At 40.1% G+C, this 26,785-nt stretch overlaps 2 protein-coding genes across 3 annotated transcripts in view; one reads left to right on the top strand and one right to left on the bottom strand.

The window, feature by feature from the left end:
- The window catches only part of tdrd9 (tudor domain containing 9), a 28,274-nt gene that overhangs the window by 1,223 nt on the left and 266 nt on the right, over nt 1-26,785 (bottom strand). The window contains exons 2-33 of one of the 2 annotated variants that reach the window (XM_005477025.4): nt 19,908-19,990; nt 19,700-19,770; nt 18,988-19,209; nt 17,609-17,731; nt 16,858-16,938; nt 16,602-16,766; nt 16,407-16,510; nt 16,196-16,315; nt 14,358-14,442; nt 14,225-14,282; nt 13,483-13,545; nt 13,311-13,408; nt 13,088-13,219; nt 10,452-10,614; nt 10,260-10,323; nt 9,773-9,836; nt 9,636-9,680; nt 8,376-8,429; nt 7,844-7,960; nt 7,601-7,708; nt 6,250-6,350; nt 5,929-6,099; nt 5,171-5,282; nt 4,846-5,061; nt 3,737-3,826; nt 3,393-3,650; nt 2,925-3,092; nt 2,316-2,386; nt 2,111-2,220; nt 1,468-1,564; nt 1,250-1,388; nt 671-789 (exon numbers count right to left, since the gene is read on the bottom strand). In XM_005477025.4, coding sequence (XP_005477082.1) covers nt 671-789; nt 1,250-1,388; nt 1,468-1,564; nt 2,111-2,220; nt 2,316-2,386; nt 2,925-3,092; nt 3,393-3,650; nt 3,737-3,826; nt 4,846-5,061; nt 5,171-5,282; nt 5,929-6,099; nt 6,250-6,350; nt 7,601-7,708; nt 7,844-7,960; nt 8,376-8,429; nt 9,636-9,680; nt 9,773-9,836; nt 10,260-10,323; nt 10,452-10,614; nt 13,088-13,219; nt 13,311-13,408; nt 13,483-13,545; nt 14,225-14,282; nt 14,358-14,442; nt 16,196-16,315; nt 16,407-16,510; nt 16,602-16,766; nt 16,858-16,938; nt 17,609-17,731; nt 18,988-19,209; nt 19,700-19,770; nt 19,908-19,990 — 3,672 coding nt within the window. Of the gene's footprint in view, nt 1-670; nt 790-1,249; nt 1,389-1,467; nt 1,565-2,110; nt 2,221-2,315; nt 2,387-2,924; nt 3,093-3,392; nt 3,651-3,736; nt 3,827-4,845; nt 5,062-5,170; nt 5,283-5,928; nt 6,100-6,249; nt 6,351-7,600; nt 7,709-7,843; nt 7,961-8,375; nt 8,430-9,635; nt 9,681-9,772; nt 9,837-10,259; nt 10,324-10,451; nt 10,615-13,087; nt 13,220-13,310; nt 13,409-13,482; nt 13,588-14,224; nt 14,283-14,357; nt 14,443-16,195; nt 16,316-16,406; nt 16,511-16,601; nt 16,767-16,857; nt 16,939-17,608; nt 17,732-18,987; nt 19,210-19,699; nt 19,771-19,907; nt 19,991-26,785 lie in introns of both variants that reach the window. The other variant, XM_003453093.5, reaches the window with a different exon arrangement.
- rd3l (RD3 like) lies at nt 20,802-26,781 on the top strand. Its single transcript, XM_005477024.4, has 3 exons — nt 20,802-21,173; nt 22,210-22,551; nt 24,345-26,781. Exons 2-3 carry the CDS (start codon nt 22,238-22,240, stop codon nt 24,706-24,708), a joined length of 678 nt encoding a protein of 225 aa, XP_005477081.1. The 5' UTR covers nt 20,802-21,173; nt 22,210-22,237; the 3' UTR covers nt 24,709-26,781.

Here is a 26,785-nt window from a genome sequence, read left to right as displayed (position 1 = left end):
CAATTATTCCCTAACTCAGTGAGAAGGATGAACCCGTCTCTCACAACACAGTTTCTCTATTCTTGGAAGGATGGATAACAAACAGACTCGAAGATCATCTTCCACTTATAAACGTGCTCTGTACTTCACAGTCAAAGTTGAAAATGATGATTCACAGAGGTAAGTGGCAGGAAAGGGGAGCAATATTTGATTGCCCCCAGGAGCCAGTTTGGGATACCACCCTGTCATCTGAAACCAAATGTGCACTGAGGCACACTGAACTTTTTCTGAAGTTGTTATCAGGTTCACTATTAATTTTTTGACGTTATCCACACCCTTTCACTGAAAAAAAAATTACTTTGTTTTATCTTTAAACTCTGGGTAATTTTTTATGTGATGCTGCTCTAGCTTAGCTGGCTTAATTGCTTGACTTGCTATCGCTTGAAGACAACACATTTGGGTTTCCCATCGTCATTCTTGATGAAGCCAAACTCCAGGTACCTGTCATACTTTCTCATTTTAGCTGATCTGGCTTTTGCGTTATTTGATGAAGCTTTGAGGATAAAGAGCATCCACAGAGTGAGTGGGTAATTATTATTATTTTATATATAAATATATATGGCTCAATTGTGCATGTTGACCCCTCAAAGACCTGAGCCAGGGACAACCCCAGTATGTATCTATATCAGACCTGATGAGGCGGTCCCGACAGTCCTCCTGCAGCTGGCTGATCCTGTCAGTCCCCAGATGCAGAGTGCCATTGGGGCCCTCGCACACGAGGTGGTTTATAGCCACTCGCAGAGCATTTATCTGAAAACAAAGAATCAATCAGCTGCCACAGCATTTAAACAAACAATTAAAGTTTGTTAGTTTTGTTAGCTACAAACTGTATAAAATGTAGTTTAGGACTCTATTTTCAAGCTTCAACATTAGCACTAATGACAGAAATGACCACATCTGGATCACATTTGGATGAAAGGGTGGAGAGCTAATGTATTAGCAAATGTTAGCAAACTGCATGAGTAAAGCGCACACATACTTACACATAATGGTTAATGCTAACAGATTAATAAAATCCCAAAATTTTACCAACACCGAAGTACACACACCAAGCTTTCCTTAATATTTGGAGAACTGAAAAACATGCCTGCCATGTAGGAACCTTCCTAAATGACACTGACTATTCAAACATGCACAAAGATTTCCATTCAGAATCCTTTGAGTGGCTGTTTTGATGATTTTACACAACGGTCTCTGAGGTTAACTTTACCTCAGTGACGTCGTCAACATCAAACTTCACATCAAAGGCCAGTTCGATGTCATGCTCAGGCAGGATGGCCTCCTGTTTCTGACTGTTGAAGCCTAAGCCACAGAGTGCCCCAGTGTAGCAGGTTCTCTCTTCATCAGTGCTAAAAATAAATATGTTAGGTAAATAAGAATGTGAGTTTCTGTACATATATGTGCAGCAGTAATGCACATTGAACCAACCGTAGCTCCATGATGGGAGTGAAGAGCATCATGACAAGTCCAGGCAGTCCAGGGATGTCTGGCAAAATGGAGGTGTCTCTCAGTAGAATACGAGTACCTGCAACACAAACACACCCTTAAAGCTCTACATAAGATAAGACCCAGTGCCAAGATTAAAACAACGCTCTCATAATCTGACCTGGAAAAAGTCATCTATGGCTTTGTTTTTTCTAGGCTAGATTAAAGCAAACCCTTCTATTTGGTAAAAATAAAAAGTCATTCTGTCACCTTCAGCTAGTTCAAAATGTTTCTAGTGCATTATTTTATTGATCACCTCTAAAGCAGGCCAGGGCCTAAAACAGAAATACTGAATTTTTGAGTAAATTACAGCCTCAGATCCTTTTGGCTGTTCCAAAGTCGAGGTTGAACTCTAGAGGTGATGGTGCTTTTACCATTAAAGCGCCTCTGCATTAGAACCACCTCCTTATGTCATCCTTTCTGTGTAAATTTAATATTCTGCCTTTGCTTATGTTTCAAAGTCACAAATATTATGATTAAAGCTGAATTTAGAGCTCAAGTTTCTTGATGCAACTCCCCAATTTATAAAGCCTTGGGAACAGGACTAGGAGGACACTACCCTTCTGATATTTTGTTTATCTGGTACCTGCAGAGCTGACTGACACAGTCCCAGCCACCAGCATCCTCTGATGTTTGCAATGTGAGTTTTCATTCAGAGCCAAGGAGTTGATGCTGTTCTTCTCTATACATACAGTCCTGCAGGAGGATACAGTGATCATCAGCTGAGGCAGAGGGAGGGTGGTTGTAGGTACATATTCTTGTTTGTTTTTTTTAATCTCTGTAGTGCTTACTTGTAAAGCATGTTGCTTCTCAAGCTGTGGAAGCTCATCATATGAGGACTGGTTGGTCCATGCAGACGAACCTGCAGTGTCAGAGGGAACAGCAATCAGACATAACATGATGCATTCACTGATTACAGTGATGCAGAGCTGTGTCGTCACTGTTCTGGCTGTCACATTGAATGGGTGTGCCTCTGAATGAACACAAACACATGAACTGAGCCACTGAAATGGCTCCCTCTTCTGGATAAACTGACAGCAGCAAACGGTAAAAAAGGCGATGGCATCCATCACACATTCAACACCAAAGAATCAGTGTTATTCAAAACCCACCATTAGCTATAGATATTATCTTTCTAACAATTCACTCAAAACCTTAAAGATCTTCAACAATTCTAGTTTTACTAGACTAGGATGCTTTCATGAGGAATTACCAGCACTGCACAGGCATCACAGGAACAGGAAGGTGACAATTCACTACTTTTTGGGCATTTGTATTCCATTTTTGGTCTTGGTTTCAGAATTGTTAAAACCCTGTTTACTAAGCATGCTGTAACATATTTTCTGATTCTTTCTTAGAAGCATCAAAATGTGCAAAGCTTTGCCTGGATTGTTTCTTACTTTTGTCCTGGAATAGGACTGGGATTGCTTGGAAAAGTGGGTAAGCAGGCTGTCGATGAGCTCCTTCTCCTCTTTTTTGCGGTTGCTCCAGGTGCTGCTTACAGAGTTGGGCACATATATACCTTCCTCCATGTCCTTGTACAGAGACATCAGCACCTCATGGTTTTGCTGCAAGAGCACAAAAACATCCAATACTTTGACTGAGAAAAGCACAAAATGCTTCATATCTATTCATACAGATTTTTTTTGTCTCAATGCATCTCAGTCTGCCTGCAGCACATGCAGCAAACCTGAGGCCACACATCCCAAATAGTTTGTCTTTAAAATTCTAGCTTTCACTTTTACTTCAATTAGCTAAAGTATTTTTTCAATACAAGTTTTGTTTTTAAGTTCAGTTAAAAAAAAAGATGAAATACTTCATCTTAAGCTGCTAAGAGAACTAGTATTTCTTTCTGCTTATTGTGTCACCTTGGAGTCAAAGCTCTCTTCAGCCTTCACAGCATGTCCTTCTTCCACCAGCAAGTCTACCACGCTGGTGTTTGCTGTCTCGGAGTGGATGAGCAGATCCACACGCATCACATCATAGAGGATGGAGTACAGGGACACGATGAGAGATTGGCCCTTCACTAGATTGATGAAGCGGTTTCGGGCGCAGCTGCTCCACTGGTTCCCCAGAATGATGGACTGGTTTGAAGGACGCATACCAGTGACCTGGAACTCCTGAGCCTGATATGATAAGCAGTTTATCTGTTACTATTAATCTGGTGTGCATTTTATCTGCTGACTGATTGTGCCATTTATGATGTTGCTACCTGGAAAGGATGAGACAGCAGATCAGACGGCAGCTCTCTGAGACTGCTGCAGGAAACGATCTCATTGTTTCCATAGTCCAAAAAGAAGACCTGCAGAAAGATGAGACGGTGGGATGATAAATTTGCAAAAATTACCATGTACAAAAAATGTTTTCTGGTTTTCGAGATCAAGGAAGAACTACATCCAATTTTGTGAAGCATTTAAATACCAGGACCCAGATCTATTTGAAGGTTTCAAGTTGAGCAAGCAAACACAACATTATCATTTTTTTCTGAGACAGTTGGTACAACCATCATGAAATTAACTTTGCTCATAGGCCAAAATGTTTGCAAAGGTTAACATTAAACACTGAGAATTGTGTAATTCTACTACGACTGACTGCTATATACATTCTATTGTGAGATCTCTAATCCATGGATAATTTAATTAACCTAACATACAAGTATTTAGACTGTGAGAGAACGGCTCAGGGAGGACTCTACCTGTGAGCAGGGCTCAGTATCACCATTGGCAATGCAAATTACAAAATACAACATTCAGCCCGAGTATCTTCTATTCTTTAAAAAAGGGAGAAAAAAACGAGTTTCATAATGCAGCAGCAGCAAAGTTGACAACCTACTGACGCGCACACACAGCAAGCAGCAAAAAGGCAGAGCCATTACAAATGCAGTGAACTCAGATGGCGTAAAGTACAATGGGTTTTTTTTAGCATTCACAACATTAGCCCACTGGAAAAATTATAGCTAGACCTTCAAACCAACAAGCTCAACTCTTTCACCTTGGATGCCTGCTTGAGTGTGCATCAGTCAGTGAAGGTGATCTCAGCCTACACAGCTCACCAAGTCTACCCTTGTAAAAAACTGTAACCTGGTCTAATGGTCAAACATACACTGAGGTTTCAAAACTCATCATTAAGGGTACTGGGAGATTGTCAAATGCCATCTTCATGGGTGAACTTCTGTCTGGACTTTAAAAAGGTACAGAATCCTAACTACGACAGGCTAATCACAAGAAAATACAAGTAAAACTTACAGAGAAAAGTTGCAGAGAAAATAAAAGGGTGTCCTAAATTTTGAGCAGTAGGCTGCAGAGTGTAAGTAATATTTACCTCCACTGTGTTGCCACGCATGTGTAGGATCTTGGCACGGTAATACATGCTCTGCTCATTGAACTCAGAGTAGGGAGCCAGGCACAGCAGGTTGGGGTAGAGCGACACAGTTAAAGGATGCAGAGTGCACGTGTTAATCTCTGCTGTCAGTTGGCGCTGTTTTTCCAAGCTGGCTTCATCTGCTTGGAACCCCCAGAAATGACCAACCTCCATCACCTACAGCAGATTTCAGAGACGATACATCCATTAATATTCATAATATTTACTCAAATAAAGAAAGTCAGGTACTTATTATGGGGAAATAAAAACAGAACAGAAGACTAACTTTTGTGATGTTCACCACAAACAAGCGATTGGGGGGTAGTTTGGCGGGGTCGATGGTGCTGCTGACCACTCCCACTGGGCAGACAGACTGGCTCTGGAAGTCAACATTCACTCTGCACAGAAACAGAGATTTTAGGTGATGCTTCACTGTCACCACTGAGTACACACTGGCATGTGTGTACTTATAGCCATTATACTGTGATGAGTTAAAATGAGTCAGCATCTCATTTTAAAGAGTAAACAGATGTCTGCTGTGTGTTCACCAAAATAAAATATTTAAGAAAGCAAACATGCAATTTTATTCAGAATTTACCAGCAATAACAACAGCTGAATAGCATATTTTATGGGGAAAAAACACTAATTATGAGGAGAAACTGTATTTTATCAAAATATGTCAGCATTTTTACAATTAAATAAATATGTCACCCTACAGCCCAGCAGGGGTAGGAAGAAGCTGGCACTGTTTTGCCTAAAACCTCCACTCTGAGTCCAATGATTGCTGGCAAGAGGCATGCAGAGTGCTAGGATGTCAGATTACATTAAGGTTTAGGGCCAAGGCACTGACCACTGCAGCCTGTTATGTAGGGGTTAGATTTGCCAAAAACACTGAGTCCTCAAAGGACAGACACAGCCAAAACTTCGTTGTTAAGATGACATTTTGTCCTTGCCGAACATGTTCAAGATTTCAGCTCATGAATTAGATTTCTCTCAGAGAGACAACTACATTTGGCATCTGAAATATGTGAAACTCTGCGTACCGTGAATATTTCATGTGAGTTATGTGTCTGTGCCCAGCACAGTTTTCTATTTGTTCAATGGGGTAGACTGACAGCTCCATTGCAGGGCTCTGATGGGCCAGCAGGAGGGCAAGAGACACTTCAGGCAGCACACCAGAGTCCCAGGATGTCCTGTAGAACTCCACGTATGCTCTGAGTGCATGTACACACACACACACACACACACACACACACACACACACACACACACACACAAAGTGAGATTAAAACTAAGTGCACAAAGGTTCAAGCAGACAAAGTACTGAGTGATGATGTTTGACTTGCCGCCGTAGCCTCTAGTACCTGGAGCTATCAAAGGAAATGGCTTTGACCTGTCCACAGAGGCGGAACAGGCACTGCAGCTGCTTGTAATACAGGAAACTGTACGGCGGAAGGTTCCTCAACTAAAAACAACAGTATGATGATATAATTAGAGAAACTAAACCGACAGTTTAATTGCCTAAAAACCAAATTATAATTTGGACAGATATAAAAAGTCTGGGTCTGAAAAGTGAATGCTTAATTGCCTTAAACCTTTCTAAAGGCTAGCAGCAGTGACAACCTCTTCTAAGTTTGTGGTGAAGCGGCCCTCATTTCTTCACTTTGTGATTGTTTTCATAATGAACCTGGGCTCAGTTGATAGTTTCAGGTCAAACTGAATAGAATGTTCATTTTTTGAATTTTGGTGATTATTAGAGTCATAAAAGAGGATTTATTCTGTTTATGCTCAGCAGCTCACTACCTGTCAAATGTAAACACCTTTGAGTTACTGTATCTTGCTTTGTAATATCATATACACTCCAATTTTAACCATACAGAATTTCCAACTCATCTGTCATTACACTTGTATCCTCCCATTTCTCTCGACTAGAAAGTAGGATGGCTTTTATTATGAAAATTGAAAAATTATCCAACTGTGTCTGACTGGATGAACTATATATACATATCTTTTTTTTTTTTTTTCTTTTTTTTTTTAAAGAATGAGTTGAGGGCTGCTTCTTGGCAGCTTTTGAAACAAACACTGTTTTGAGTGGGCACAATCAACTCTGGTGGTCAGAGGTAGAAGCCAGGAAGTGATGCTTACAGAATATTTTTTAATGCTTTTGAGAGCATTATGGCCAATTTGTGAATTTAAGTATGGAATGGAGCTTGGTCTGTTGCAAAAGCAGCAAAATTGGCTTCAGATTCCAGCTAGACGGGCAAATATAAATGTGTAGAGAAGGCAAACACAGAGACACTATTGGCTACAAATTTTTGTGGAGACGTGACTACCAACAAGATCACTTGATCTGAATTTAAGACAATTTAATTGGATAAGTGGAAGAAATCGACTGATATTTTAGGCCATTTTAATTAAAAAACTGTCCATCAAACACTTTTAAAAACTGTAAGGACATGCGAGCAAGATGCAAAAAGAGATTGAGACAAATTTGTCATTCTTAGAGCTTTACCCCCACATTTACAAGAAAGGTAAAGTCTGTTTTAGGTAAATCATCAGCCAGCTTGAATTGTACATGAAGTCTAATAATGATAACAACAACCAATTGCTTATTAACAAGTTTATAAATAATTCTTATTATGTTAATATCGTAATGTGCTATGTTATCATGAAGTAAAGTGTAGCTGAGCCAAGCTTTAGCTGAGGTAATAATACCATCACTGTCGTTCTGGGGTTGAAGCCACTCAGCTCTCTGGAAGCCAGGGCTTCATCAATATCCACCTGGAGAAAGTAGTTTGGGTAGTACGCCCCAGCAATGACCACCTAAGAAACAGTGAGTCACAATTTACATCAAACTGAATGTCAGATATATTCAGACACGCAAAAAACCCCAAAGCTCTTTACATTGTCACACTATGATGATTTATATACATCCCACAGTTTTCAGCAAAGACTAACCTGAAGAATGAATGCCTGCTTGTGTGCACTGGTGTAGTCTGAGAACTGGCTTTCCTCTGCTACATTCATGTTAAATTGGGACACACGCTTCTTCAGCTCCTCATACAGCTCTGCAACCTGGTCAGCAATTTCAGTAAGCATGTATTTATGCTTTGTTTGACCTGCATGTCCAACAGCTAGAAAACATTGTAAGGACTATAAATTTTAATAACTAATTTGCAAAAGACATCACGGGGCTATCCATGACCTCACAAAAGGAAACAAATTTAAATAAACTTAGCACAAAAAGTAAGGCAATTTGTGTTTTGTTGTTTATTGCTTTGTTGTAACAAAGCTTCCTGGCAACACTGTTGGAAGGCCTGTTAATTTCCCCTGAAACTTTGGCACATTTGCTTACTTTCTGTGCCAAGTTTGTATCAGCTTAAAATACACTGCAATTATCACTTAACGCCTGCTATTTAATGCACTCAGGTTACGCTTTCTCCTGAAATGTCATTCTCTGAACACATGCGACCAACTTTGATCTCTGTACCTCTCTGATCCTCTTGATCTGAATGAAGTTCTCCTTTCCCCAGTCCAGCTCATCCTAAGAAGAAAAGGCAGCAAATACATTTTATTTTTGCCAAAAACACAAAACAAACAGACGAAAAAACAAACAAACATTGTTATAATGTTGTGTTACGTTTAATTCACTCTTAGAATTTGAATACCTCAACACTTTTATGGGAGGCTAGAAATTCTAAGTAGGTACCCTGATCATTTCTATAACACCTAGATCTTTTTGGCCTCAGCAAACAACAACCAGGCTATAACAACAATAACAGCAGCTACTAAGAACTGTTATGTGAGGTCTTTGACATGAAAAACATGGCACAGAATATACTGCAAAAACACAGGTAAAATCTTGTTTTGAGTGACAACTTCACAGAGTCAGCTAGAAGTCAAACTGTAAAGAAGATGGTTCTACAGCAGGATGATGACCCAAAACAGACCTCCAAAGTCACCAGGTGAATAACTTTTTTGCTAGAGAAAATGTACGAAAGCTGTACGAACACACAAAGTGCTGGCAGGTTGATGGGGATGGTTCATAAAAAGCCCTCCCACATAGTGCGTGGGTTTTGTTTCTATGGCAACATCATCTAGACAACATATCACCACTCTAACCAGTGTTGTATGATAGACTAACCTTGCCCCTTTCCTATTTATTCCCTATTTTTTATTCTTAGAGTTTAATCCCTGTGACGCTGACATGGATAGTCAGGTTAGAGAGACATAGTCAGAACAAGCTGCTCCTCCATTTTTTGGCTACCCACTTGTGATTTGTTGCCTTAAAAACTGATAACAGCAATGGCACCAGCACCTATTATTGTCTATATTTTATAGCAAATTAGCCTTGGAAAATTACTTGCCACAGGATCCAAAATCCTGAAACCAGGAAGGAAGACAGTTGTATATTTTCTTTGTTTCAAATACTGTAGTAATATCACCATTAGCTCTAATAATACCCCTTTAGTTGTCCGAGTGAAAAAGTGAATTGCTGAAACAATTACACACTACTTTCAGAATCTCTTGGTATAGTTCACACTCTGACCATGCTCCTAAGAGGTTTTATGATGTCAGAAAACGTCTCCAGCAGGTCTGACTGTGAGTTAAAGTGAGTGGCAATCAGCACTTATTGATCTTCTTTCATTGGTAAGTAGTTTGTACAAAGCTTTCTGGTGTGTTTGGGGTCATTAACCTGGTAGGGTGGCACACATAGCTGAAGGTTAGAGTAATTTAGTTTATAGTATACCTTTGGGTGCCTCAGCTGTCCTTTCTTCTTGGCTGAGTGCCATGCCTAACATAAAGAAACAAGAGGGAATAGAGCAACCGCGCATGAAAATCCACTCAAAATCAAAACCTGCTGGAGATGTGTACCAAATTCTTTACCTTGAAGGCATTTAGGAAAGCTATGGAATCACTTGGTGTGCCACGGGTAAAAGCCAGCTTGCTCCTGGAGTTACACATGATAATCAGTGTACAAAGAAAATAAAATTACAAAACACACAATCCATATCTGCTTTTGACCTTACTCTAATGTAAGCATGTTACAATTAGACACGTGACCAATAGAAGTATACACTGGAAGAAAAATTACTCACGATCCAAACCAAAAAATCCCAAACTGGAGGTGAACAGTGGTGTGATGTGACATTATAGGTTTCTCATACTTCTTCATTTTTGCTGGTGTGTGAGCATTTTTCTGAATGCATTAGCTATTAGGCTGCACTAAACATGTAAAGGTGCGTCAAAAGCTCTAGTTTAAATCAAGTTACTTTACTACGTAATGCATGAAATGCAGCCACAGTGTTGGTACACAAAATCTAATGTGACATCATGAGTCTGTAAATCAGTGCACCTGCTGGATGGGACTCACCTATGGCCAGCAATCTGCTGCATGGACGGTATCGCAAAGAAGCTCTTCAGAGAGTGAGAGGCAGCTGAGGATGAGAGAGCATGTTGTGCAGAAGTATTCCGAAAAACATGTTACACATTTAGGCTGTAAAGCTATGTCTCTAGAAAACATGCCGTACACAACAGATACCACCAAGTACCATGACAGACTAACCAATGATGAGACACTCATCCAGGCAACCAAAGACGTGGCCCAGGACAATCATCTTCCCCAGGTACAGGTCTAAAGGCAAGTGAGCCAGCACTCGGCCCAGGAACGTCAGCTCACCATCTTCATTTTGACCTCTGCTTTTACTTTTCACAGACAGTGCACCCATCTGCAGCGTGACAAAGACAGCATACTCAATGCACACAACTAATGAACTTCTAAAGTCATAACATTTTAGCTTTAACATTTAAATATTAGATGTATATATTAGGGGTGCAACAATACTCGTATCGATATTGAACCGTTCGATAAAGTGCTTTCGGTTCGGTACGCATATGTATCGAACAATACAAAATTTTTAATTTATTTTATCAACTTTTCTTCTGATGATGCTGTCTGTGTTGAGCGCTCAGTGGATCTGCGTTCGACTACTCCGCCTAGGCTGCACTGTCGAGTGCAGATCCACTGAGCACAGCGCAAGCTAGCAAGACAGAAGCTAAGCTCGTTGCAACATGGCAACTGCCTCAACGCTACCCGAAACTGAACCTCCCCCACCCTCATTCAGGTCCGGCCTTTGGAACTATTTTGGTTTTCATGTGAAGTGTGACCCTGATTTGTAAGCGCGTCATGGACAAAAGTAAAACAGTATGTCGGATGTGCCACGCAATGCTCAATTACATTGGTGGAAACTAGTGCGTTAACGCAGTTAGCTCGTTAACATGTTGACGGCGTCGAGCCTCACGCACGGGGCGATCCGCTCTAACTCGTTAACGGAGATTTGCCGCGTTATGGCGTTAGTGTCATTTTAACGAGATTAACGCTGACAGCACGAGTGGGAACACAACGAATATGACTGCACATTTACGCCGACATCATCCTAGTGCAAAGACAAGTGGAAGCAGACAAAAACAACAAGCACGCATGCTACAAACTTTACCCGAGTCATTTAGACAGCCGTTAGCACATGATCCTCCTTATGGGGACCTGATATGTTTAATATGCTGCTGAGAATATACCCCAGGAGAAGGGTATAGTATAGGTTTTATTTTGGAAAGAGCCATTTCTCTCTAATAAACTCTCTTTTCCAAAGATGAGTGATTTCTCGATCTGATAGATTTATTTATTTTTTTATTATTTTGTTGTTTCAGCAACATTAAATTTAAAAACTGTACTTTTGAATTAAAATATATATTTATAATTTTAATAAATGACAAATTAAAAAGGCATGAACATTTTTTTGTATCGAAAAAATATCGAACCGTGACACCAAAGTATCGAACCGAACCGTGAATTTTGTGTATCGTTGCACCCCTAGTGTATATATATATATATGTACACCTTTTAATCATAAATCATTTAATAAAAACAGCCATGTTATGCTTTTTAGAGTTTTTCTTCATCACTTCCTCTAGCCTGTGTTCTTTTTATACACATCCTCCCTTAGGAAGTAAAGCAGTTTGTCAACAACTTTGAAGGTTGGTAGTTCGATCCACAGCTTGTCCTTTTCCTTTGTGTAGCAAAACTCACCTAAGCTACATAACACCAAAAAGGGATTGCCTGATTTACATCGCACAAATCCTTCAAAACACAGCATTTAGCAGCAAGTGTGTAGATGGAGGAGGCAATGTGGCTTGTCTACTACTGGAAGACTGCTGGTCAATTTTTGGCTTCTGCAGTCCCCATATCAAAGCAACCTTTGAGCCATCTGGTCACCCCGACTGCCCATCACAGTGTGATTGTGTGCTAATATTAGGCTTAAAACCTTCCTTTTTGATAAAGCATATAGTTAGGACCCTATATCCATCCTTAGTTACGCTGCAATAGGTCTAAGCTGCTGGGGCCTTCCCATGATGCATTGAGTGTTTCTTTTTCACCACGTGTTCATACATCACTATGCATTTAATCATTAGTTGTGATTAATCTCTGGCAGTCTTCCACAGCGTGTCTTTATCTTGTCTTCCTTCCCTCACCCCCAAATGGTAGCCTCTCGCTGAGCCTGGTTCTGCTGGAGGTTTCTTCTTGTTAAAAGCAAGTTTTTTTCTCCCCACTGTCACCGAAGCATTGCTCAAAGGGGTTTTCTCTGTGTTATTGTAGGGTCTTTACCTTACAATATAAAGCGCCTTGAGGGCACTGTTGTGATTTGGTGCTATATAACTGAATTGAGAAAACTGAACTGAACTGAAAAAAGTGTGCATTATGGTGAAAAAATGTTTAAACGCATAGAATGAAGCATCATTTGTGATACGGTGAATTTGACTTAAAAGGTGATTCCAGTGCTCAGTTATACTAAAAAATAACTATGTAGTCATTTACCAAGAGGTAAAATTAAATACTTAACAAATGCTATTAAATCAGAAATACTCAAATAAAAAGATAACATGCACATTTTCATTCCCTTAGCCTAACAATAACATATTAATATTCGACATGGCCCTATTGTGCTCTCACGCTATAAACTTAATGTGAACACTGGCTGACGCAAAGCTCCTCTCAGAGAACTCAAGGTCTAATCCTCAGACAGAGCTGGCGGTCAGCTGCCCGTCCAAATACATAACAATCACCATTACAGCTACACATTTGTCTGCACTTGACTAGACAATAATGCCTCTCTCAGAAGACAATCATCAAGTTACACTCTCTACCTCTTTGAGTTGTAGCACAGTCCTAACTATGTCAGAGAGGTTGGGAGGTGAGAGTGCTGTGGAGAGGAGGGAGCGGGGATCTCCCATGTCCAGCAGCTTTACTTTCAACAAGATAGTGGACAGCGGAGCAACCTGAGGAAATGGAAAATAGTAGAGCACAGATCAGTTTTCAGAAGTAAGGTCTGAACTGCATTAAAAACTGGTCACTGGCACAGTCTCTTACCAGCATCTCGGGAATCATGTAGTCTGGGATTTCCTTTTTCCAAAACTCTTTGGTAACAAGTCTGTAACAGTAGCCCTTTGACACTCGACCTGCCCGGCCTGGCAGGAAACAAACATTGAGAGTTAAAGGCAGAAGTGATAGTAAGCACTTAAAAGGTCTACAATGGTCGTACCTCTGCGTTGGTTGCAGCTGGTTTTGGATGCCCAGGTGAGATGCAGAGACTGGTAGTTGGTATCTGGGTCACACACCAATTGGCGGAGCAGGCAGAAGTCAATAACTGTCATAAAAAAAAAAATGCTAATACAAATTAACTTAAAATAAATACATAAATAGATCTCAGAGAACAAACCACTTATTATTAAAACCACATAGGTGCAATATGTGGGCAGTTCTTTTGCAATTCATAAGTGAAAATCACATTGAGCAAAAACTTTTTCACATAAGCTGAATATTTTTTACATCAACTATTTTACACCAGAGCACCAAAGGAGAAATGATTCAACGCAAATCTTTGCTCTAGGAGCAAGACAGACAAAGGTGTCCTAATTCATGTAATATGGAAATAAACAAACATTAACTAGCACATGTTGTCAGATTTTAGGAGATAACATAGTGCAGTTATTTGTTTTCTATATTTATTCATTGTTGTTTACCTTACTAATTGTATCGTTCTCTCTGATGTTGGCAGCAACACCACGATCGTTAATTTTGATATGGCCTCTGTCTGATAGTTGGGCTACTTGGGAATTATTTCTTGTATCTTATTTTCTATGTCTTATTTAACTTCCTTTTTTCCTTACAACATTATTGATATCTGTATGACTTAATTCTGAGTTTCTTGTAAATAGATGATGAAAGAAGAGTGGCAATAGATAAAGTCACATTTTTAAAAATTAAAAACAGAAACCCCCCACCATATTTGACATCTGGAACAGTCACTGAACTCTCTGCGATGTTGGTGGAAAGGATCACCTGTGAGGATTAGAAGATAATCGGTATAGCAGGTACTGACAGCACATGCAAAAAGTTACGATCAACAGCTTTTACCTTCCTGTATCCGGGAACAGGAAAGAGGAACACGCCGTTCTGCTCCTCCAGTGTCACTGAGGAGTGAAGAGGATAAACCTGCAATCTGAAAAAATTAGCATGTTCAGTGTTAACTTAAATGTTAAAGTACTACTTATTTACCTTTACTGATCTGCTACTTCTGCACCTTCGCCGCTATCTACAGAGATTGGATACTTTCTACCACTGTGTATCACGTTCATTGTGCATCTAACTTCACTTTGTGTTTCACTATGGGAGATACAACCTACTCCCAGATTGTGTCAACCCTGAGCCAGAGATGACTGTGCAGCATCCAGCCTGCGAAAATGCACAAACATTTGTGGCATAGCTTAGCTTGCTGCTGCACAAATATTCTGGACCAACACACCTCTGAACAAAGCTCAGGATATGGCTGTACTCCTAGCAGAATGAGCTCATATGATCTTTACAAGCCAATAGGATAACCTCAGATGGAACAGGTTATCTGATTTTCTGAACACTGTTTTTCAGTCCACGTATATTTAAGGCCTGCTCCGGGCACAAAGTGTTAACCCTGCAATCCTCTGCTGAGGAGAACAGCGGGGCACCTGTCTATATCATCTCAGGCACAAAGGCTGGATTGGGCCTCAGACACACTTTAGGGAGACCTGGGGCTAACTGTAAACATGACGGCTGAACGAACAAAGACTGTAACTCCCTAACTTGCTTGACTGGGTTAGTCCAAACGGCAGAGCAGTTTTAAGTAAGAGAAACTTCAGCCCCACTACTTCACTAAGCTCAAAAGGGTTGTGAGAGGGGGCATTTAAATTGATAGACAACTCTTCTAATGGAACCAGTGGTCTACAGACTGTGAGCTTATGATGCAAGCCCCTCATGAAACAACATAGCAGAAGGTGCTGTCCAGCAGGTTTATCATTAAACCCCACACTGCATGTTGAAACAGCAAGGAGGAAGCCCTTTTATTCTAAATGGTGCTAATGACCCTCAGAGGGAGGCCTGCAGCATTCATTCCTTTCATGGGTATGCCTGGCTAACCCTGGGGAGATCAGGCTGAGAGGCAGGAAAGCGTACAGCAGTGTGAGCATTTGCATGTGCAGTGACGCGTTTGCATTCTGAGAGGGAGAAAACAGCGGGGATTGGGACATACGATATAAAACTCAGCCTTATCTCAGTTCCAGAACCTGCAGGTGAAATCTCCAAACAGTTGGATCCCCTTGGACAAAAGATGCCCTCCTCGTTCAGAATTCCTGTTGCGAGTTGATTGAAGGGACAACAACCTGGTGTTGCTTAACACAATTGTTTCTTTGGCTAGCCTGTGAAGCTGTGGTGAAAGAGCGCTGGCAGCCTGGCAGCTGAAGTAAGTAATTATCCATCTAGTTTTCACTAAACATGTTACCCACAGAGATATGGCCCAAAAAAATGTTGTATTGCTAAGCAGATGCATCACATTGCTTGTAGCTTGAACACATTTACGTGAGCCGCAGCAAGCCTCTGGGAGCAAACGACAGTCACCAACCTGCCATTATAGCAGTCGCACTCCACAGCGTCGTACGTAGACAGTGGTGTGTCTGTGTTAAGGAGTTTACTGACAGTACTGCATACTTGTACATCCTTTAATAACAAAATGTGGTGAGGCAATCTGTCTTATGCAACACATATATGTTTGAGGAAACAGAAATCAACCTGTAGTATGACCTGTACAGTGATGGTAGACATTACATTAAGCAAACACCACCTCATAATAAGTTAAAAAAAACAAACATCTGTCTATTGCCACTTTAAATGTGTCCAACTCTGATCACGTGTACAATTCTCAGCAGGTAAATGCATTTGCTCACCTTTTGTGAACCAGCTTGGTCAAGGCCTCCTGCATGTAGTTTATCTCGTGTATGCCAGGGAGGAAAACCAAAACACTTCCCCTCTCTGACAAAGTCATGCCCCCCTCTTTCTCGGCCTTGCTGCTCACACATAAATACATGTATGCATATTCAGTTAACAAACAATTACATCCTTGCCTATTTACATGTTCAAGCAGTTCTTTGGCCTTACCTGGAATTTTTGCCCTCCAGTTCATCAAAGCTCTGGATGAGACTGATGGCAAGATTGTATATATCTGCTGAGATGTACGGGTCGCATGGATGTGACGATTCAGTCTAAAACAGACACAAAATTCAGATACAATGGATTTGGCTTCAAGGCAGAGAACTGTACCATCAGCAACCATTTACTCTCTCAATTATCTACCCTATACGGAGACAGGTGGTGGAGGTCATCCAGGTAGAAATCTTCAGTGGCATAGGAGGCCCCTTCCACTTCAAACACATAGGCTGGGTTCAGTTTGCCACGAATAGGAGTGGCAAAGTAGTCAGCAAACTGCTTGCAGTTAATGGTGGCTGACATAAGGATTATCTAAAACAAAGACAGGCTCTTGTGAGTGAGAGTACAAGTGACTAAGCATGAAGAAGATGAAGGACATTTTTTAGCCTAACCCAACAGTTACCTTGATGTGGTAAGAGTTGGAACGGAGGAGTTTTCTCAAAACTAGCAGGAGAAAGTCCATTTCTGATGTGCGCTCATGAACCTTGGACAAAGGCAGAGTTGTTAAAAGGTTACATTTTGAACATTCAAGAATCACTCATTAAATAATAGGATTAAATTAATCTTAGGTTTATAACAGTACCTCTTGTGGCAGAAAACTAGAAATGACTTTGGATTAAAGTATTATAAATGTTAGACAAATTAAAGACAAAGAGAAGAGTTGTTGAAAGCATTTACTCTCCAAGTCTGATCATTTTTAGAAGGACTGAACGCCAGTGAAGAACACTCCAACATCCTGGTCCAAAGTCTCACACAATGTTCAACTTGATTTAGATTTTGCGGCTGTGAGGCCACATCACTTTCATACTTATCAAATCATTCAGTCATCCCTTGCGCCCTATGGATGGGGGGCATTGTCATCCTGGAAGAATCCACTCTCATCAGAATAGAAATGTTCTGGCACTATGAACAACTTCATATTGATTTGTAGTCACCTTTTATTGTAATGACACAAGTGTCCAAGGCAATCAACTGCAGGGACCAAGTGGTAAGGTATTTTTTGACTATTTCACCTGTCTGTCATTAGATTTAATATATGTACTTCCCCCAAAATAACTAAAGAAAAGTAAATAAACACAGATTCAAATTTATTTGGGAGTAGCTAACAGAGAAACATATATATACATGAAAAATTAGACGTGTGGTTTATGCACCTCATCTACAAAAATGTGGGAGAATTCAGTGAGGGACTTGGCCTGAACCAGTTTTTGCAGCAGCACTCCTGTAGTCATGTAGATTAGTCGGGTATGCTCAGTTGCCATCTTCTCCAGGCCAATCTGAACAAATATATACAAAGTTGCATTCACAAACTTGTCAATTAAATACATATTTGCATTTTCCTAAATCCACAGGACACTTAGTTGATTTGTTGTTTGCTAACTGGAAAAGTCTATAAAGGCACCTTCATGACGGGGTCTAAAATCTCTGGAAGGCATCCATTTGTTCTCGTCTTTTGCTTTGGGGTTTTTTTTTTCTTACTTTTATTCATTTATTTAACATTTATTTATACAGGTAGTTCCATTGAGACTCAATGTCTCATTTACACGAGAGACCTGTTCCAGACAAACATTAAAATTACAAAAATAAAAGAAACAATAGCTAAATTTGTGTAATGCACACAGTCATATCAAAGACAAGTTCCCAGTGATGATTTCACAAAAACATTTGTATGTCTTTTGAAGTCTGCAAGTGAAATCAATTGAGAGAGACTCAAATCCATCTGTAATATATTCCATGACTCGTCATCTGCAAATACCAACTTGCAGATAATCTTTTTATACCATCTGCAATTTGATTTCTTTAGAATTTAAGGGTTTTGTACTGTTTTGCTGTATTATAGCACTACTTGGATTTATTGAGCTCCAAAAAACACAACAAGGTTACTTTTTACTGCCTCAGGAAGGAACAGCAGAGGCCACAGAGGAAGTACACTTCCTCTGCTGTAGCTTTAGGCTTAAACTTTTCTAGGGTTTTAAAAACTGATGCCTGCAATGCCAACATGACTATTTTTGGTTCTGAGCGGAGAAAACATCAGTGAACCTCAATAAAATCGATTGCGTATCCATGTTACACTTTTTGCTTTGCCAACTTGCGACTAAACAAATATTTAGATATAACTCTCCCCACTTTACATGTTGTAATGGAAATTATACCATAATGTTTAGTTTGTGTTGCATAAGCTAAGATTTTTTCTCCTACTAACACTGACTATTTCTCATTGCTCCCACTGTCAATGACATCATCCTTAACTCCAGAGGTCTGCATCAAGCAGAGGAGACAACAGTTATTATTAGATACACAGTTTCAAAGCTCTGCACAACACAGTCAATCCTAGCAACAAAGCATACAAGAGCTTCTGAATGCATGCATGCAAACACTCTGAAGTTGTGAGAAAGATAATAATGAACGCTCTTTGTCTAAAGTTTGAATCAATATGGGTCAGTGTAGCATTGCTTTTCTACTACTGCTACATGATTGAAGAGCAGTGTATGCAGTTTAAGAAAATCACATTCTATCCTAATACTGCACCAACCTGATATCCCACCAGACTACCCAGGGTACACTTCCGCTGTTTGGCAACCCATCGAGCAATACTGGTGGCTCCAATTTTACGTGGTTGGGTGACTACAATGTTGCATGAGGCATTTTTCTCATTGTAATAGTCCAGAATGTACTGTGGCAGCTGGGTGGTCTTGCCACTGCCTGTGGCTCCTCGAATGATCACTACAGAGTTGTTTTCTATGAGGGAAATCAGCTGGAAACAACCGCAAACAGACACACACATAAAAAACACAAACAGACACGTGCACAGTTAAAAAGAAAGGCATAAAAAAAGGAAGCACATTTAGCTACTAACCCATATCATCGAAAAAACAAATGAAATTTGGAGAAAAAGTTATGAAATTGTTGGGCAGATGGATGTGGTAAGCTGATTTATGGCCTAAATTTTAGACTTTATAATCTGCATTAAGAAACTCCAGCTTAAATGGCAGCATTATCTCCTAAAACACACACATACACACTACTCTGTATTAGTCAACAAATAATAGACTAGGGAATTTGAAGTTAGCTGTTGTCCATCAGCATCAAATAACTTTGTTGTAATGTTCATCTATAGCAAACAGCAAAAGCTTAAGTGCTCAAGTGTCCTGGAGACACAAAGAAAATTTCTGTAAAAATGACAAACAGAACCTCGGGATAATGAAAGTGCACTACAGGACCATCAAGCTAAGTCAATCTCTTACCTCCTGTCTGTTTTTGGCTATGGGCAAGTCTGGATACTCGTAGCTTGTGAGTGGAGGAGGATTAGCATAACCTAGTGAAAAGAAAAGTAGCAGGAGTAAAAGGAAAAATAAAGTTTTAAACTGATTAAGAATTAAGCTTTCTGTATATCCAAAAATAGAAGGAAGCACAACCTAGGCTCAGAAAGGCTATGACAAAATTTGTACTTACGCACTGCAGGTTCTGGTTTTTGCAGCCTCTCTCCATCAGAGTTCACAGGTTTTGGGCTGCCATGCTCAGGAATCTTTGCTGGACTGTAAGAAAACCAAATTTGTGAATTACAAACAAATCTAATGCAGTAACACCAAAACTGTATCAGATACAATTAGCCGTTTTGGACAAAAAGACTTCAATGTTTAAGCTTTCAGTTTCAACCTTTATACCTCAATGTCCCTCACAACACAAAGACAATACATGCATTTGTAAACAGTTTCCTTTCAGTGTAAGAATTAATTTCAGATCATTACAGGAACTGTGAGGTTAAATATAATGCTAGACGGTGCAGCATTTTTCTCACCATCATCTTGAAAACAAAAACATAAAAAACAAAATGAACAGGAAAATGCTCCCATTCTTTATATGTGGTAATCACTGTTCAAACAACTGTTTTTTAAAGAAAAAGGCTTAAGTATAGTAATAAAATAAAATAAAAAATGTATCAATTCAAACTGTATAACTAAACATAACATGGTTCACATAAATCAGTTACTCAGTTAAACTCACAGATTCTTAAACCTCAGATATTTTATGTTTTTAAATACACATTTTCTAAAAGAAAGTTCTCTGCCCATTTCACTACTTAATGCAATTTCTAACTAAGTTTTTGGATCTTCTCTAATTTCCCCCTGTCAGCTTGACCAGGCCCACAGCGCTGCAGCCTGAGGAGCATTCCCGGTTGTGTGTGTGTGTGTTTATGCATGTGTGCCTCCTGCACTCTTAGCGAGGGGAGGATTTTACCACAACAGCAGACAAAAACCCTGACAGTACTAGGAGCTCAAATGCACACCCACGACTTGTGCGCACACACGCACCCTCGTCCTCTCTCTTTCTCTCCAATGCACACGTTTCGTGCAAGCTACAAAGCAGCTGACCCTACAACAAAAGCTGCACACTGCACAGAGGAGAGTGGGGTGAAAGGAGAAGAGAAGTGACAGCTCTTAGTCAGTTAGCCGTGTGCGTGTGACTAACTCTCCTGGAAAAAGTCTGTATGACAGGCGCAGTGAGAGGACAAGACAAAAAACTACAGACAAAAACGAAAACACTTGCAACAACAAAGCAAGGGTAGGATTGCTGCCGGACGTAGTCAACAGTGAGAGGAGTTAAGTTTGCACAGACGGATCCATGGAGACAAGACGCTGGAGGCTCTACTCTGTGAAAAGCTCTTCTTTGCCCAGTTTCTAAAAAGCTCAGACAAGCGTCAGCAGTGCCGTTTCACCAGTAAGTACATTTCTTTCCTTTCTTATTCATCCAGATATTATTGTGATAACTATTTTTTTACAATTAGGAAGCAAATCTGAAGAGCTGATTTGTAGCTTAATAAGCGAAAACCCTTAAGGTTTTCTGTATGGCTGACCTCTGACCCCACAGGCAGTTTAATCCATCTGAATCCCAGGTGGAAACTCAGCTGATCTATCAGCTTGAATACAAGGGCCAAATACGCACACCTGGGACATCGGCCTTGAAATCAAAGTAGCCATCAGGCAGGGATCCAAGGACAGAATAGCCATGGGATGATTATTTTTCAATGTCAAGCTTAAATTCAGAATTATTAAAACGTCACAGAGAGTTACAGACTAGATTTCAGTCATAAACTAGATTTACCACATAAAATTAATAAAACATTCTAATCAAATAATTCTCATTCAATCTGAATGCTCAAACCCATTTCAGTACAACTGCAAGATTTTTGACAATTAGCATTTCCATTTGCAAAAAAAATTCCTCCATTTAGTGGTTAATTTTGACTTGAAATACACATTTTGGGAGGTGATAACTGGGGTAACAGTTAAGGCAAGTCTGTTATCTTACTTAAAAGAAATGGATCCTGTTTTGGGAGCCATTTAATTAGCAAAAAAATTATTTTATATTAGAGCGTGTTAAATCCCCCAAAAGTTTTTTTTTTTTGAAAATGTAATCACAGTGTATTATATTTTCCTTTAAGGGAAGACCAAAACCTCTTTGGTACCCACAAACATTTTTAATAAAGAGGGGAAAACCCCAATATTTTTTTCTAAAGGGTTTCAGAGAAGAGTTTTCTTTTCCCTGCCTTACATTAGTGTTTTTTCCTCATCTGCCTGACTTGTGCAGTTCCTCACTTGCTGTTATGCCATCCTGTTATTTGCAGGTGCAACTGTTATAGAAATCTATTTAAAGCAACATCTATTCCAGTAATTCAGATGATTATTATGATTCTGTTGTGTTGTGGAAATCCTATCTTGATGCTAAAGATAACTAATAATTCTAATGTCTTCAGTTTTTAAAGACAGCGTGCTGTGAGTGCCATGCCTCTGTTCAGCTGGATGAAATGGTCGCATGAGACAAGAGTGCAGGCTCAGGATGAAACACCATCTCTGAAAATCTCAGGGGGGTTACCCAGCCGCATGCTGATCACAGAGCTCCTGTGGCATGTGGAAGAGCGTGAGCGGCTGGCGAGAGAACTGGAGCGTGAGCACAGGATGGCTCACAGCGCTCTGGGTCTCCACTGGTTTCAAAAGTATCCCAGGTTGCGGACCCTCATCCCCTCATCAGAACTACAACAGCTGGAGTACTTATGTGCCCAGATCCCATCTATCCAAGCAGCCACCGTCCTCTCCAGGTGTTTAGTAGTACCCATGTCTTCTTCTGTCCTCACATTAGTAAGCTGTCAACAAATACTAGCTGCTACTGCATCAACAGGGCCTGACAGCAGGCAAAGCAGAGAAGACCCAAAGGGAAAGGGAGCTAGGGCGAGCTGCCAAGAAAGCCATTATGTGTTATTGTCACAGACACAGGCGATACAGGGTGTTAACATGTGAAGGTGAAGGACGCCCTGTAAGGGTGAGTGAAGCCAGGCTGCCGGGGTTGCCACTCGTCTCTGTTATCCAGTATGGAAAAAAGAAGAAGTAGCTGTTAGACATGGTTGAGCACTGTGACCTACTTACATTTTCCCCATAAAAAACTCTCTACTAGGTCACTACTGTGTGCTTACATAACATCTTAGCCAAGAAAAACATATTTAATAAGATGTGTTATTATGCTTTTATCATTTACAAAAATCTTCGCTGTTGTCCCAGATATGTCATTTTTTGAAACTGTGAGAGAAAGCAGATAAAAGCACACAGGTCCAATATTTTAGGTGAAGCACAGAAACTTCACATTAGCAGGCTGACACCATGCTGGCGGAAATATTATTTCTTAGTTTGTAGATACTCAATTCCTCTCCTTGCATCTTATGGGACCAACATGGTTGTACATTTGTAGACCATGCTGTAGTCTTGTACTGCCAGCACGGGACAGTGTCAGTTCCTGTAGTTGCCACTTGAGTATGGCTCCAAAGGGAAATCATTCCCTAAAGGCTCCCATTTAAATTTAACTTAGCAACATTATAAAGCATCTACAGCTAGTTTCCCCTTTATAAGACCTCTGAGTGGGCTGAATTTGTTTATAACCATCTGGATAACCAAGTTAGGGGTGTGGTCTCAATAATTGACAGGTTGGACAGCTAGAGCTGGAATCTGTTAGGGCTCATCCACTACTGAAAGTTACTAAACTGATCCTCTTCAACATGTTTGTGCTGTTATTACCTTGTGCCTTTGTTAAGGTACAGACCCTCCCAGCAGTGAGTGCTAAAGTTTTATGAGTATTTACAAAGATAGCGCAGTGACAAGATTGCTTGTTAGAGTGACTCAGAGATTCTTTTGGACTGACTCTATTGCATATGCATTTCTGAGAGTTCCTTTCTCAAGGCACAAAATATAGGGAAGCGAATATTTACATCACAAGCAAACCCACAACTCTGAGAGTCATTTACACCCGCTATTTTGACCTGTTTAGCAAATCTGGCACTTAATTTGTTAACAAGTACTAATTAGTCGATATGTATGTATTTTCACTGAATCTGTACAGTTTATGAAACTGCTACCTTGTTAACCTTAGTTAGGTAAGGTTAACAAGCATGGAGGTAAATTCTGGCTCCATGCTAATGTTAAGGCAATAAAATGTGGAATCTAAATCCTCTGAGTGAGGGCACAATGGCTACACCTGTCTACACGGCTGTTGCTATGAAGACAAAAGTCATAATACAGAAATAACATCTCTGTCAAAGCTTTTCAAAACTTGAGTAGATTTCATGTCCATTGTCTCTAGTGTAAGAGGTCAAACTTTACCACCAACCCCTTCAGCAGAAAGAATAATAACCAGATAAGAGTGTGCGCCTATTTCATAAACTACAGTGATACTGTGTTTTTAGGAACAGAGACATATTTCAACGTGGCTTAGTGTGACTGATTTTCAAGTCAGAGACCAGAGGACAGAGGGCAAAGGAAACAAGAAGGAATAAATGATGAGGAAATGAGAAAAAAACCCCTCCAAGAACTGTTTAATTAACTATAATGTTGTATGTTTCCACAGGTTTCGGGAGGTGCTTGCCACTAACAACATACGACCCTGGGAGCTGGCATCTGTGTTTAAGCAAATACTAAAGGACTTCCTGAGCCAAAAGGAATACGATGAAGAGGATGACCTCTCAGTGCAGCCGGTGCAGTTCCAACCCATGGAGGCTTGGACCAGCCGGTACAAAATGAAGCAGGGGTTTGTCACACCCACAGTCCCCAACTGTGGTGACCATCCAAGGGAAGAGATCCCAACGGTCTCTGGATACGTGGATCGGGTCATGCGGCACTCCGGTTCATTCACAGCCCACAGGGACTGGGACCTTCCATATTATTATCCAGTACCTCTCAGGTCCAAAGGTGCTTACAGCACCACACTGTGAAAGGACAACTCTTTAACCATCTGCAACCAACAACATGAAGACCAAATCGCAATATGCGTCTTAGATATAGACATTTCAATAGCTTTACCAAAACGTGGAATAGCACTAGGCTAGGTGTTATATGTACTCAAATGTTTAATGGCAATAACTAATTCTTATCCCTACTTCACAGCCTGAGTTGTTTAGTTACTCCTTATTTTAAACCTTCAATTGTACAGCTGGAGATGCATTTCAGAGATGTCAAGAACCTGGAGAACCTTTTAATAGTAAAAGCACTAGATGCCTTTTTGGCTTTTGGGTAAGTGACAAACTGACTGAGCTGGTCAATTTGTGGTAGCTCATTAAGAGCTCAAAATGTTCAGCTTTTGGAGTGAATACATGTGTAAAAACATGACTGGCTCACATATAGTTAATGCAAAAATGTAAAGACTCCATGTTACCTTATCTAACACAAGTCAGTCAACTTTCCTGTTATTGCTGGCCAAAACCTCTTGGGGTGGCAAACATTTTATATGCAGGAAAAACCCTGGAAATTTGAGTGAGCACTCTTTAATGTAAATGTTTCAGACTGAAAAATAAAAAGACATTGAACTAAACATTTTATATAGATTAGGGAGAACTCACCTTGATTTGTGTAGGACTTGTTTTTGTCATTGTTCTTGTGTATCAGTGTTTAACTTCCTTTTGGGAGTCCTAAATCCCTTGACAAACAGCAGCTATTGTTCTGTGCTACAGTTAAGACACCCTTCAGGAAGAAGTGTAGCGATGCACTATTTGATGGTCATTAAACTCAATCAACCAACTTGAAAAACAGATCAACATGTAAATGGTAATAAATAGTATGTTTTCCATTTAGCTTATGAATATACTATTGGACAAAAAAAATATTATTAAGTTGTTGCCTTGACTAAAGAACGTCCTTTATAAATAAAAAAAACCCATTAAAATAAGATTTACTATAATTCAGTTTGCATTAGTGAAGGCCTCAGTCGGATCAACACTGATAATCTAACCATTAATTTTTGATCATTCACCGGTAATAAAAACCTTAAAATAAAGAAAAACATGCAAAGACAAAATTTTTCACTTGTCTGTTTTAGATGTCCTGCATCAAACAACATGGTAAGAAAATGTGGGGACTATTTAGCAGACCCACATCAACAACATCCACCCTTATAACATTAGGTCAGTGGTGGGGAACTCCAGGCCTCAAGGGCCGGTGTCCGGCAGGTCTGAGATATCACCCTGGGTCAGTACACCTGAATCAAATGACTAGTTCATTACCAGGCTTCTTGAGAACTTAAAAGACATCTCGGGCAACTCGACTAGTGTGAAGTGTTTTCAGCTGGGCGTCGTGTACCTGGAGTCAAGTGTTTTGACCAATTCAATATAACTATATATATTTTTAGACACAAGCTGTAACGGCCGCCATTTTCTTTGTAAGAGCTTATTATATGGCGTGCTGCGGGGAAAAGTCTGTTCTAACATTTAAGTCTAAGGTTTATTTTGAGAACCTGAGGGCTCTTTTTTGCTTCTCATCTGTAAACTCTCTCATGCGATTATTGTATAGGTGGTAGAAGAGGTTTGTCGTGCTTGCGTCTGTGGTGGGGACCTGTTTGTGGCATTATTTGCAGAGTACAGTTTTCTGGTCCATGTCAGACTTTTCATAACCAAAAACGTGCAGCTGTATGGATTAAACCATTAAAATATTCCCCCCGTTTGTTTTCAAAACCCAGATCTACAGCTCCGAAATAATTTGTGTTAATTTTGGTCATTACGCATTTACCCATTACGGTGACATTTAAGCATGCCTGCAATGTGATTTCTTCTACTTGAACTTCACTTTCCATGCTTGCTGTCAAGCGGAGACATGTTGTATATGTCCGCCAACGACTTAAAACACTTGATAAGTTAAAAGCAATTTAACGGTATCACTTTGAGCAGCTAAATCTATCAACAACGACAAAATCATACGCCATTAATTTTTCTAAAATATTTAAGTGTCTAACACCTGAATGCAGAGCTGTACCATGCTAGCATGCTAGTTAGCTTAGGGTCAACCACGTTTACGCTAACT

The sequence above is a fragment of the Oreochromis niloticus genome, linkage group LG19 (genome assembly GCF_001858045.2).
Source record: "Oreochromis niloticus isolate F11D_XX linkage group LG19, O_niloticus_UMD_NMBU, whole genome shotgun sequence".
NCBI lineage: Eukaryota > Metazoa > Chordata > Actinopteri > Cichliformes > Cichlidae > Oreochromis > Oreochromis niloticus.
Note: the sequence above shows the minus strand (reverse complement) of the source record. Positions and strands in the feature narration are given on the sequence as shown.

Bases quoted from the DNA above. Each gene is read 5' to 3' on its own strand.
- rd3l (XM_005477024.4), top strand. From the start codon at position 22,238: ATGCCTCTGTTCAGCTGGATGAAATGGTCGCATGAGACAAGAGTGCAG. The intron at 22,552-24,344 runs GTGTTTAGTAGT...ATGTTTCCACAG, and splicing joins GCAGCCACCGTCCTCTCCAG to GTTTCGGGAGGTGCTTGCCA.